Source organism: Pristiophorus japonicus, chromosome 20 (assembly GCF_044704955.1).
Source record: "Pristiophorus japonicus isolate sPriJap1 chromosome 20, sPriJap1.hap1, whole genome shotgun sequence".
NCBI classification, from domain to species: domain Eukaryota; kingdom Metazoa; phylum Chordata; class Chondrichthyes; family Pristiophoridae; genus Pristiophorus; species Pristiophorus japonicus.
The window spans coordinates 88633414-88645486 of NC_091996.1; the positions used below are offsets into that span (position 1 = coordinate 88633414).

General features: G+C 53.4%; 1 protein-coding gene across 1 annotated transcript in view; it reads right to left on the reverse strand.

Annotated features, from left to right (window-relative positions):
* Positions 1-7043: 7043 nt before the first annotated feature.
* LOC139232819 (zonadhesin-like) overlaps positions 7044-12073 on the reverse strand; it is a 197652-nt gene continuing 192622 nt past the window's right edge. The window contains exons 57-58 of the mRNA XM_070863314.1: positions 10280-10370; positions 7044-7316 (exon numbers count right to left, since the gene is read on the reverse strand). Coding sequence (XP_070719415.1) covers positions 7184-7316; positions 10280-10370 — 224 coding nt within the window. The 3' untranslated portion in view covers positions 7044-7183. The remainder of the gene's footprint in view (positions 7317-10279; positions 10371-12073) is intronic.

The window sequence follows — 12073 nt, forward strand, 5'->3', positions numbered from 1 at the left end:
GGCCGGCGTTTATGCCCCACTCGAGCCTCCTCCCGTCTTTCCTCATCTAAATCTATCGGCATAACCCTCTATTCCCTTCTCCCCCATGTGTTTATCCAGCCTCCCCTTAAATGCATCGATACTATTCGCCTCAACCCCTCCCTGTGGCAGCGAGTTCCACATTCTCACCGCTCTCTGGGTAAAGAAGTTTCTCCTGAATTCCCCATTGGATTTCTGGGTGACGATCTTATGAACATTCTGTATCCACTCGATCAAAACCTTTCATCATTTTAAAGACCTCTATTAGGTCACCCCTCAGCCTTCTTTTTTCAAGAGAAAAGAGACCCAGCCTGTTCATCCTTTCCCGATATGTACACCCTCGCATTTCTGGTATCATCCTTGTAAATCTTCTCTGCACCTTCTCCAATGCCTCTATATCCTGTTTATAATATGGCGACCAGAACTGTACGTGGTGCTCCAAGTGCGGTCTAACCACAGAGGCCCTGTGGGTGGGAGTGTAGGCCTGGATAGCTATGCACAATACAGTGACATTACACACATAATAATCAACATAACAAAAAAACAGATGATCTGGGTCGTTATCACAGTGCTGTTTGTGGGAGCTTGCTGTGCACAAATTGGCTACTGCGTTTCCTACATTACAACAGAAGAAAAGGAAAAAAGTCAAAGGTTTTATTATCATCATAGGCAGTCCCTCGGAGTTGAGGAAGACTTGCTTCCACTCTAAAAGTGAGTTCTCAGGTGACTGAACAGTCCAATACGGGAACCACACAGTCTCTGCCGCAGGTGGGACAGACAGTGGTTGAGGGAAAGGGAGGGTGGGACTGGTTTGCCGCACGCTCCTTCCGCTGCCTGCGCTTGCTTTCTGCACGCTCTCGGTGACGAGACTCGAGGTGCTCAGCGCCCTCCCGGATGCACTTCCCCCACTTAGGGCGGACTGGTCTTTGGCCAGGGATTCCCAGATGCCGGTGGGGATGTTGCACTTTATCAGGGAGGCTTTGAGGGTGGTCCTTGTAACGTTTCCTCTGCCCACCTTTGGCTCATTTGCCGTGTCGGAGTCCCGAGTAGAGCGCTTGTTTTTGGAGTCTCGTGTCGGGCATGCGGACAATGTGGCCCGCCCACATTTCTTTCTATAACTAAATTATAATTACCCCCTCTATAACCCTGTGGTGCCCCCTCTATACCCTGCGGTGTGGAACATTCAGGCTTAGCACACTGGTAGGATTGGGGAATGTGTAACGTTGGACGAATGCGTAAGGACGATCTGGGTAAAAGCTCTTTTTCATTTCAGCTGCCCACAGGTGGAAGTTAGAATGGGGCGATAGACGGGTCTCTCCCGCCCTCAGGCGAATGGGTAAGAACCAGTACCACTTTCTCCTGAATTAAGAAGCTTGCATGCACGCTTATTTATTTGGGGCAAGTATATTTGGCGTTCGAGTGGGGATGGATCGAACCTGTCCATACAATCATAAAAATTTACAGCATGGAAGGAGGCCATTCGGCCCATCGTGTCCGTGCCGACAGACACAGAGCCACCCGGCCTAATCCCACTTTCCAGCTCTCGGTCCGTAGCCCTGTAGGTTACGGCACTTCAGGTGCCCATCCAAGTACTTTTTAAATGTGGTGAGGGTTTCTGCCTCTACCACCCTTTCAGGCCGTGAGTTCCAGACCCCCACCGCCCTCTGGGTGAAGAAATTTCCCCTCAAATCCCCGCCCCCCCAATGACTTTAAATCGATGCCCCCTGGTTGTTGACTCCTCTGCCAAGGGAAACAGGTCCTTCCTATCCACACCCCTCATAATTTTATACACCAGACAACATTCTTGTAAATCTAATGCTTATGCATATCTCTGGACGTCCCAAAGCGCTTTACAGCCAATGAAGTACTTTTGGAGTGTAGTCACTGTTGTAATGTGGGAAACGCAGCAGCCAAATTGCGCACAGCAAGCTCCCACACACAGCAATGTAAGAATGACCAGGTAATCTGCTTTAGTGATGTTGGCTGAGAGATAAATATTGGCCCCAGGACACCAGGGAGAACTCCCCTCTGCTCTTCTTCAGAATAGTGTCATGGGATCTTTTACGTCCACCCGAGAGAGCAGACGTCTCGGTTTAATGTCTCATGCGAAAGACGGCACCTCCGGCAGTGCGGCGCTCCCTCAGCCCTGAACTGGGAGTGCCACAGCCTAGATTTTTTGCGCTCAATTTCCTGGAGTGGGACTTGAACCCACAACCCTTCTGACCCAGAGATGAGTATGCTGCCCACTGAGCCACCAGCTGGAAGACAATAACAGGGCAAGGTTCTGTGCTCTGTATTGGCCCCAACTTTTCCTGCTACTTCCGTCATGCGCTGAGCGAAAAGCTTTGGCTGAAACATAATTACTTTCTGCAGGTTGTACTGAACTGATCTGCACTATACTGATAGATTGTTTCTCATTGCGATTGGAACTTGATACCAATAAAGGGGGGGGGGGGGGGCGTTGGGCACTGGCACAGCAACGAGCCAACAGATAAGGACGGCACATTAGAACTGCATGTCTTCACACGTCAGCAGAATAGTTAGAAAATAGCAACCTATGTCCAATAAACCTTGGGCCAAATCACAGTTTGTGCCTTTGATTAGTTTCCAGTGTGTTGAGTTTTATTAACGCGCTGGGGATTTTTGAATTACTTTGTTGAGCTCATTGAAAGTTGGCATGCAGGTACAGCAGGCGGTGAAGAAAGCAAATGGCATGCTGGCCTTCATAGCGAGGGGATTTGAGTACAGGAGCAGGGAGGTCTTGCTGCAGTTGTACAGGGCCTTGGTGAGGCCACACCTGGAGTATTGTGTTCAGTTTTGGTCCCCTAATCTGAGGAAGGACATTCTTGCTATTGAGGGAGTGCAGCGAAGGTTCACCAGACTGATTCCCGGGATGGCAGGACTGACATATGAAGAAAGACTGGATCGACTAGGCTTATATTCAGTGGAATTTAGAAGAATGAGAGGGGATCTCATAGAAAACGTATAAAATTCTGACGGGATTGGACAGGTTGGATGCAGGAAGAATGTTCCCGATGTTGGGGAAGTCCAGAACCAGGGGACACAGTCTAAGGATAAGGGGTAAGCCATTTAGGACCGAGATGAGGGGAAACCTCTACACCCAGAGAGTGATGAACCTGTGGAATTCTCTACCACAGAAAGTTGTTGAGGCCAGTTCGTTGGATATATTCAAAAGGGAGTTAGATATGGCCCTTACGGCTAAAGGGATCAAGGGGTATGGAGAGAAAACAGGAATGGAGTACTGAAGTTGCATGATCAGCCATGATCTTATTGAATGGTGGTGCAGGTTCGAAGGGCCGAATGGCCTGCTCCTGCACCTATTTTCAATGTTTCTATGTTTCAAATGAAAAGGAGCTGGATAAGGTTCCAAAACGGCAAGCTAGAGTTGGAAAGTACGGGTAAAAATGACAGCAGCAAATGCTTGAGAAGTTAGAGGAGAAAGTGTCGACTCGTATTATTAACCTGCTTTGTGTTCAACTCAGTGGGTTAGATCAGCTGTGGCTCAGTGGGGAGCACTCTCGCCTCGGAGTCAGAAGGTTGTGCGTTCAAATCCCACTCCAGAGAGACTTGAGCACCAAAAGTCTAGGTTAACACTCCAGTACAGTGCTGAGGGAGTGCCACACTGTCGGATGGGGCCGTCTGTAATGTATTTGCTTCATGGGTTCTTTGCTTTAAGAATTCATAGCAACACATTGCTATTAAGAACGAGTTGGTTTATTAACAAAAGGTTTAACAATCACACGACACATTACCAGTTCATCCACCAGGCTCACAACCACCTGCCCCATTGTGGATCCCCCGAACCCAACTGGCCGGGGTTTTATTGAGTCTTGTGAACATCACGTGACTGGCTAAGGCACTCACAACTCAGCAGCTCGTCAGACCTGTGAGCATACACACAGATGCATACATTACACCATCTTTCGAATGAGACGTTAAACCAAGGCCCCGTCTGCTCTCTCAGGTGGACGTAAAAGATCCCATGGCATTATTTCGAAGAAGAGCAGGAGAGCTCTCCCCGGTGTCCTGGGGCCAATATTTATCCCTCCATCCACATCACAAAAAAACATTATCCGGTCATTATCACATTGCTGTGTGTGGGAGCTTGCTGTGTGCAAATTGGCTGCCGCGATTCCCACATTACAACAGTGACTGCACTCCAAAAGTACTTCATTGGCTGTAAAGCGCTTTGAGACGTCCGGTGGTCGTGAGAGGCGCTATATAAATGCAAGTCTTTTTCAATATCCTTCTTCAGTCATCAGCATTATCAGCATTATGATAATGACCAGATCAAACGTTTTAGGTGTTGGCTGAGGGATAAATATTGGCCCCAGGACACCAGGGGAGAACTCCCCCTGCTCTTCTTCCAATAGTGGCCACGGGATCTTTTACATCCGCCTGAGAGGGCAGACGGGGCCTCGGTTTAACGTCTCGCCTGAAAGACTGCGCCTCCGACAGTACTTGACTCTTCCAAGAACAGTATTTTAGCGTAACAGTCTGCTACGGCACCTCGGACAGTGCTGCGCTCCCTCCGCACTGGGGCTGTCGGACTGGATTACGTGATCACACCACTCGGAACGGGATTCAAGTCCAGGACACATTTGCTGATTCCTAACTATTCCGCTGGCATGTGACGACGTGCAGTTCTAATGTGCTGTCCTTATCTGCTGGCTCGTTGCTGGGCCAGTGCCCATCCTCCCCCCTTTATTGGCACCAAGTTATTGAGATACAATAGTTATCTGCCAGCATAGTACGGGTCAGTACAGGACAAATTTACTTGGGAATAATTTACAGCCCAGAAACAGGCCGCTCGGCCCAACAGGTCTATGCCAGCATCTATGTGCATTTTGGCTGGGGCAGGCGTGGCATTTGAACTGGGGTAAGGCACTTCGGCTGGGGGAGGCATGCACTTGGACTGGGGTAAGGCACTTCGGCTGGGGGAGGCATCTACTTGGACTGGGGTAAGGCACTTCGGCTGGGGGAGGCATGCACTTGGACTGGGGTAAGGCACTCCGGCTTGGGGAGGCATCTACTTGGACTGGGGTAAGGCACTTCGGCTGGGGAAGGCATCTACTTGGACTGGGGTAAGGCACTCCAGCTGGGGGAGGCATGCACTTGGACTGGGGTAAGGCACTTCAGCTGGGGGAGGCATCTACTTGGACTGGGGTAAGGCACTTCGGCTGGGGGAGGCATGCACTTGGACTGGGATAAGGCACATCGGCTGGGGGAGGCATCTACTTGGACTGGGGTAAGGCACTCCGGCTGGGGGAGGCATGCACTTGGACTGGGGTAAGGCACTTCGGCTGGGGGAGGCATCTACTTGGACTGGGGTAAGGCACTTCGGCTGGGGGAGGCATCTACTTGGACTGGGGTAAGGCACTCCAGCTGGGGGAGGCATGCACTTGGACTGGGGTAAGGCACTTCGGCTGGGGGAGGCATCTACTTGGACTGGGGTAAGGCACTTCGGCTGGGGGAGGCATGCACTTGGACTGGGATAAGGCACTTCGGCTGGGGGAGGCATCTACTTGGACTGGGGTAAGGCACTCCGGCTGGGGGAGGCATGCACTTGGACTGGGGTAAGGCACTTCGGCTGGAGGAGGCATCTACTTGGACTGGGGTAAGGCACTTCGGCTGGGGGAGGCATCTACTTGGACTGGGGTAAGGCACTTCGGCTGGGGGAGGCATCTACTTGGACTGCTGGAAAGGCACTTTGGCTGGCCCTTGCTGTTTTCTGGCGAGCTCCGTCCTCTGTCGCTTCAGGAAGTCAAAGTGGATCGAGTTACAATTTGCAAAGTCAGTGAGCCCTTGGGATGGGCGGTTCCAGTGACACATTTCTGTGAAACTTCAGGGTGTGGCTTATCCTCCAAGGGGACCAATCAGAAACAAAGGGTGGAGCATGGCGGCCATTTTGGCAGTACAAATAAACGCGTCCATTTTTTATTTGTTCTGGGATGTTGGTTGAGGGTTAAATACTGAGCCAGGACACCGGGGAGAACTCACCTGCTCTTCTCGCAAAACATTGCAGGGGCTATCTTATATGCATTTGGGAGGACAGATAGGGCCTCAAATTAATGTTTCATCCGACAAATGGCACTTCCAAAAGTGCTGCATTCCCTCAGTCTTGGACTGGAGCGACTCCCTAGATTTTTAGGCTCAAGTCTCTGGAGTGGGACATAAACCCTTAGAGAGGGTGCGGAGGAGATTGACGAGGATGGTTCCAGGGATGAGGGACTTCGGTTACGGGGACAGACTGGAGAAGCCGGGGTTGTTCTCCACGGAGCAGAGAAGGTTGAGAGGAGATTTGATCGAGGTGTTCAAAATCAGGAGGGGCCCCGGACAGAGTAGACCGAGAGAGAAACTGTTCCCATTGGTGGAAGGGTCGGGAACCAGAGGGACACAGATTTAAGGCGATTGGCAGAAGGACCAAAGGCGACATATGAATATAGAACATAAGAAATAGGAGCAGGAGTCGGCCATTTGGCCCCTTGAGCCTGCTCCACCATTCAATAATGTCGTGGCTGATCTGATCTTGGCCTCAACTCCATGTCCCTGTCCGCTCCCCATAACCCTCGACTCCCTTATCATTCAAGCGACATAAGATACACCATTTTTTACGCAGCGAGTGGTTAGGATCTGGAACGCGCTGCCCGAGAGGGCGGTGGAGGCAGACTCAATCGCGGCTCTCAAAAGGGAGTTGGATAAGTGCCTGAAGGGGGAAAAAAAATTAGCAGGGCTCCGGGGAAAGGGCGGGGAGAGTGGGACTGGCTGAGGTGCCCTTGCAGAGAGCCGGCACGGGGCTCCGACGGGCCGAATGGCCTCCCTCCGTGCTGTAACCGTTCTGTGATTCCACGAACCCACCACCTTTGGACTCAGAGGTGAGAGTGCTTCCCCGCTGAGCCACGGCCCGCCACACCGTGGGCCGAACCCTCGCGCTGCCAATCCACAGACTCCGCGGCCCATCGCCGCGGGCGACGGAAGTGAGAGGCGACACAGGCTCAGGTTGACAGATTGTATTGACACAGCGTTCACAGACACGAATTACATTGGGGGGGGGCACCGGCAGAATTTATTCACGCGACGAGGAAGGGGAACAAGCGGGAGTCACGCCACCAAAATTCCAATTGAGTCCCAGCGGCCATGGCGGTTAGTCATGGTAATCTGGGTTTGCTATTCCACCGGGTCTTGTGCGTGGCTTTTGACCCCAGTCCTGCATACTGATGTCACTGTCCAAGGAGCTGCTGTCACTCAACCTGTCGCTTGCCTTCAGTCCTCCATTCCTATTCACAAAACAAAGGCACTCGTGATCATTCGGGTACAGAGCGGCAGCAACTGCAGCCGTAGCAAAGCGCGACACCATACGCGCCTCCCCCCCCAGCACCATCCCCACCTCCCCCCCCCCCCCCATTTCCAGGGTCGTCCAGTTACACTTTGAGTCAGCAGTGTCAACCGTGGCGGTGTGAGTCGGACTTTCCCGCCTGTGAGTCAGAAGGTTGTGGGTTCAAGTCCCACTCCCGGGACTGGAGCTGAAATATCCAGGCTGACACTCCCAGTGCCGTACTGAGGGAGCGCTGCACTGTCGGAGGTGCCGTCGACTTGCCCGAGAGGGAGTGCAACGAAGGTTCACCAGACTGGGGGGATTGTCTTATGATAAGGATTGATACAGGGCTATGGGGAGAGAGCGGGGCAGTGGGATTAGTTTGAGGATTGATACATGGGCTATGTGGAGAGAGCGGGTCAGTGGGATTAGTTTGGGGATTGATACAGGGCTATGGGGAGAGAGCGAGGCAGTGGGATTAGTTTGGGGATTGAGACAGGGCTATGGGGAGAGCGCAGGGCAGTGGGATTAGTTTGGCGATTGATACAGGACTATGGGGAGAGAGCGGGGCAGTGGGATTAGTTTGGCGATTGATACAGGACTATGGGGAGAGAGCGGGGCAGTGGGATTAGTTTGGATTGATACAGGACTATGGGGAGAGAGCGGGGCAGTGGGATCAGTTTGAGATTGATACAGGGCCATGGGGAGAGAGCGGGGCAGTGGGATCAGTTTGAGATTGATACAGGGCCATGGGGAGAGAGCGGGGCATTGGGATTAGTTTGGGATTGATACAGGGCCATGGGGAGAGAGCGGGGCAGTGGGATCAGTTTGAGATTGATACAGGGCCATGGGGAGAGAGCGGGGCAGTGGGATTAGTTTGGGATTGATACAGGGCCATGGGGAGAGAGCGGGGCAGTGGGATCAGTTTGAGATTGATACAGGGCCATGGGGAGAGAGCGGGGCAGTGGGCTTAGTTTGGGATTGACACAGGGCCATGGGGAGAGCGCGGGGCAGTGGGATCAGTTTGAGATTGATACAGGGCCATGGGGAGAGAGTGGGGCAGTGGGATCAGTTTGAGATTGATACAGGACTATGGGGAGAGAGCGGGGCAGTGGGATTAGTTTGGGGATTCATACAGGACTATGGGGAGAGAGCGGGGCAGTGGGATTAGTTTGGGGATTGATACAGGGCTATGGGGAGAGAGTGGGGCAGTGGGATCAGTTTGGCGATTGATACAGGACTATGGGGAGAGAGCGGGGCAGTGGGATTAGTTTGGGGATTGATACAGGGCTATGGGGAGAGAGCGGGGCAGTGGGATCAGTTTGGCGATTGATACAGGACTATGGGGAGAGAGCGGGGCAGTGGGATTAGTTTGGGGATTGATACAGGACTATGGGGAGAGAGCGGGGCAGTGGGATTAGTTTGGGGATTGATACAGGGCTATGGGGAGAGAGCGGGGCAGTGGGATCAGTTTGGCGATTGATACAGGATTATGTGGAGAGAGCGGGGCAGTGGGATTAGTTTGGGGATTGATACAGGGCTATGGGGAGAGAGCGGGGCAGTGGGATCAGTTTGGCGATTGATACAGGACTATGGGGAGAGAGCGGGGCAGTGGGATTAGTTTGGGGATTGATACAGGGCTATGGGGAGAGAGCGGGGCAGTGGGATTAGTTTGGGGATTGATACAGGGCTATGGGGAGAGAGTGGGGCAGTGTGATCAGTTTGGCGATTGATACAGGACTATGGGGAGAGAGCGGGGCAGTGGGATTAGTTTGGGGATTGATACAGGACTATGGGGAGAGCGCGGGGAGCAGTGGGATTAGTTTGCCGATTGATACAGGGCTATGGGGAGAGAGCGGGGCAGTGGGATCAGTTTGAGAGTTAGCAAAGAGCCGACAGAAGTTAAAGTAGTCACAATCGAGTTCACGGTGGGCATGGACCCACAGTCCTGGTCCGACACTGTCAATCTCAGTGAGAGTGGCCACGGGCAATTGGAGATCTCATTGTTGAGACAGCGTAGAGGGAGCTTCACTCCGCGGTTAACCCGCGGTTAACCTCACTGCACTTGACCTGGGACACTCTCAGAGCCACCTTGATAAAGTGCAACATCCCCACTGACACCTGGATCGAGACCGCCCCATCCGGGAAGGCGCCGAACACCTCGAGTCTCCTCGCCGGGAGCACGCGGAAGGAGTGCATGACAACCCAAGCGCCCCACCCTCCCGTCCCTCCAACCACTGTCTGCCCCGACCTGTGACCAGAGACTGTGAGTCACCTGAGAACTCGTGTTAGTGTGGAAGCCAGTCATCCTCGACTCCGAGGGGCCGTCTTAGAAGCAGAAGAACTGAATCCGCAAGCTTTCTGACGCCGCCGCTGAAGGCATTCAAATCCTCAGCCCCAACGTCCCAACGATTAATAAGGGTGAAATATTGAATCAAGAAAGACTGGATCAACTGGGCTTGTATTCACTGGAGTTCAGAAGAATGAGAGGGGACCTCATAGAAACGTTTAAAATTCTGACGGGTTTAGACAGGTTAGATGCAGGAAGAATGTTCCCGATGTTGGGGGAGGTCCAGAACCAGGGGTCACAGTCTAAGGATAAGGGGTAAGCCATTTAGGACCGAGATGAGGAGAGACTTCTTCACCCAGAGAGTGGTGAACCTGTGGAATTCTCCACCACAGAAAGTAGTTGAGGCCAATTCACTAAATATATTCAAAAGGGAGTTAGATGAAGTCCTTACTACTCGGGGGATCAAGGGGTATGGCGAGAAAGCAGGAATGGGGTACTGAAGTTTCATGGTCAGCCATGAACTCATTGAATGGCGGTGCAGGCTAGAAGGGCCGAATGGCCTGCTCCTGCACCTATTTTCTATGTTTCTATGTTTCTATTCTTTCTTGCGGCAGTGATATTTTGCTCGTACATACCTGCAGCAGCAGATGTAACCAAGGATGGCCCCGATGATGGCAAGGATCAGGAGGGGCACGAGTATCCCCACAATGATGACATCGGTGATATCTAGGAACAGATGAAGAACAATCCGTCAACATTGAGTAGCCCTGAAGGTTATTTTTAGCCTGGAATTTCAGGCATGCAAAGCTGGAATTCCTGCCTCCGACTCGCTCCTGAGAATGGACGGTGGTCGCAGTGCACATTCACCCCACGCAAAAGGTCTAAAACTCTCCCTGTCGCGATAGGGCGAGGTGTCCTTGGCTACTGGCCAACGTCCTTGTCCCTCTGAACTGCGAATTGGCCCTGGTTCCTGCTCCGCCCTGTGACACGGCACCCTGCCGAATTACCTTTGGGACTTAACTGGACCAGCCACGTAAATACTGTGGGTACAAGAGCGGGTCAGGGGCTGGGTATTCTGCCGCGAGTGTCTCACCTCCTGACTCTCCACCATCTACAAGTCAGGAGTGTGATGGAACACTCCCCACTTGCCTGGACGAGCGCAGCTCCAACAACACTCGAGAAGCTCGACACCATCCAGGACAAAGCAGCCCGCTTGATCAGCACGCTACCCACCACCTTCAACACTCACTCCCTCCACCACCGGCGCCCCCTGGCTGCAGTGTGCACCGTCTACAAGATGCACTGCAGCAACTCGCCAAGGCTTCTTCGGCAGCACCTCCCAAACCCGCGACCTCTACCCGCCTAGAAGGTCAAGGGCAGCAGGCGCGTGGGAACATGGGTGTGCAAGAGGCCAGAATTGGAGGAACGCAGAGTTCTTGGAGGGATGTAGGGCTGGAGGACGTTACAGAGAGAGGGGTGGGGGGAGTGGGGGGGGGGGGGGTGGAGGGTGAGTCCGTGGAGGGATTTGAACGCAAGGACAAGGATTTTAAATATGAGGCGTTGCCGGACCGGGAGCCGAGGTGGCTCAGAGAGCACGTGGGGGCGATGGATGAATGGGACTTGGTGCGATCGAGCAGAGGGACAAGCTGAGTGTTGGACCAGTCGAAGTTTACGGAGGGTGGTCGACAAGAGGCCGTGCCCGATCTCCTCGCTCTCGCAGTGAGCTCGGCGGGGAGCTGGATTAATCCCCTCGTGTCCACTTAACTTCCAGGAGGATTCTCAGCCATTCAAAGACGCACGCGCCAAGCCCTTACCGTCACACAGGTCCCCGGCGTACAAAGCAGGACACGAGCACTCAAATTGGCCTTCGTCCTTAAAGCAGGTGCCCCCATTCTGACAGGGATTTGGTTCACACGATCCGCCTGAGAAGGAAATGGGACAGGTCAGCTTCGAAGTGAACGGATGACCAGATAATGCGTTTCAGTGATGTTGGTTGGGGGATAAATATTGGGCCCCCCAGGACACCGGGGAGAACTCCCCCTGCTCTTCTTCCAATAGTGGCCGCGGGATCTTTTCGATCCACCAACAAAATGGGCCGGAGCTCCCTTGAAGACCGTTGACCATCCGCTCAGGGCGCAATACGTGCTCAATAACGCAATGGAAATTCACAAATCGCAACTGTAATGGACGCCCACTTGCTCAGCCGTCTCCTCCGCGCCCCGGGAGGTTGGGCAGCACTGGCTTTCTCCGTCGCGATTCGCGAGAGGCGGGCCAACCCGACGAAGCTTGCGAACGCGGCGCTAACGGGGGGGGGGGGGAGGGGGGGGGGGGGGAGGGGGGGGGGCGTCGCCCCGCGCATCTCCCCTCGCCCAGTGGGTGGCGCTGGAGAGCGCGGCGCTCTAACCGTCAGCGCCGCCGGTGAACCCCTA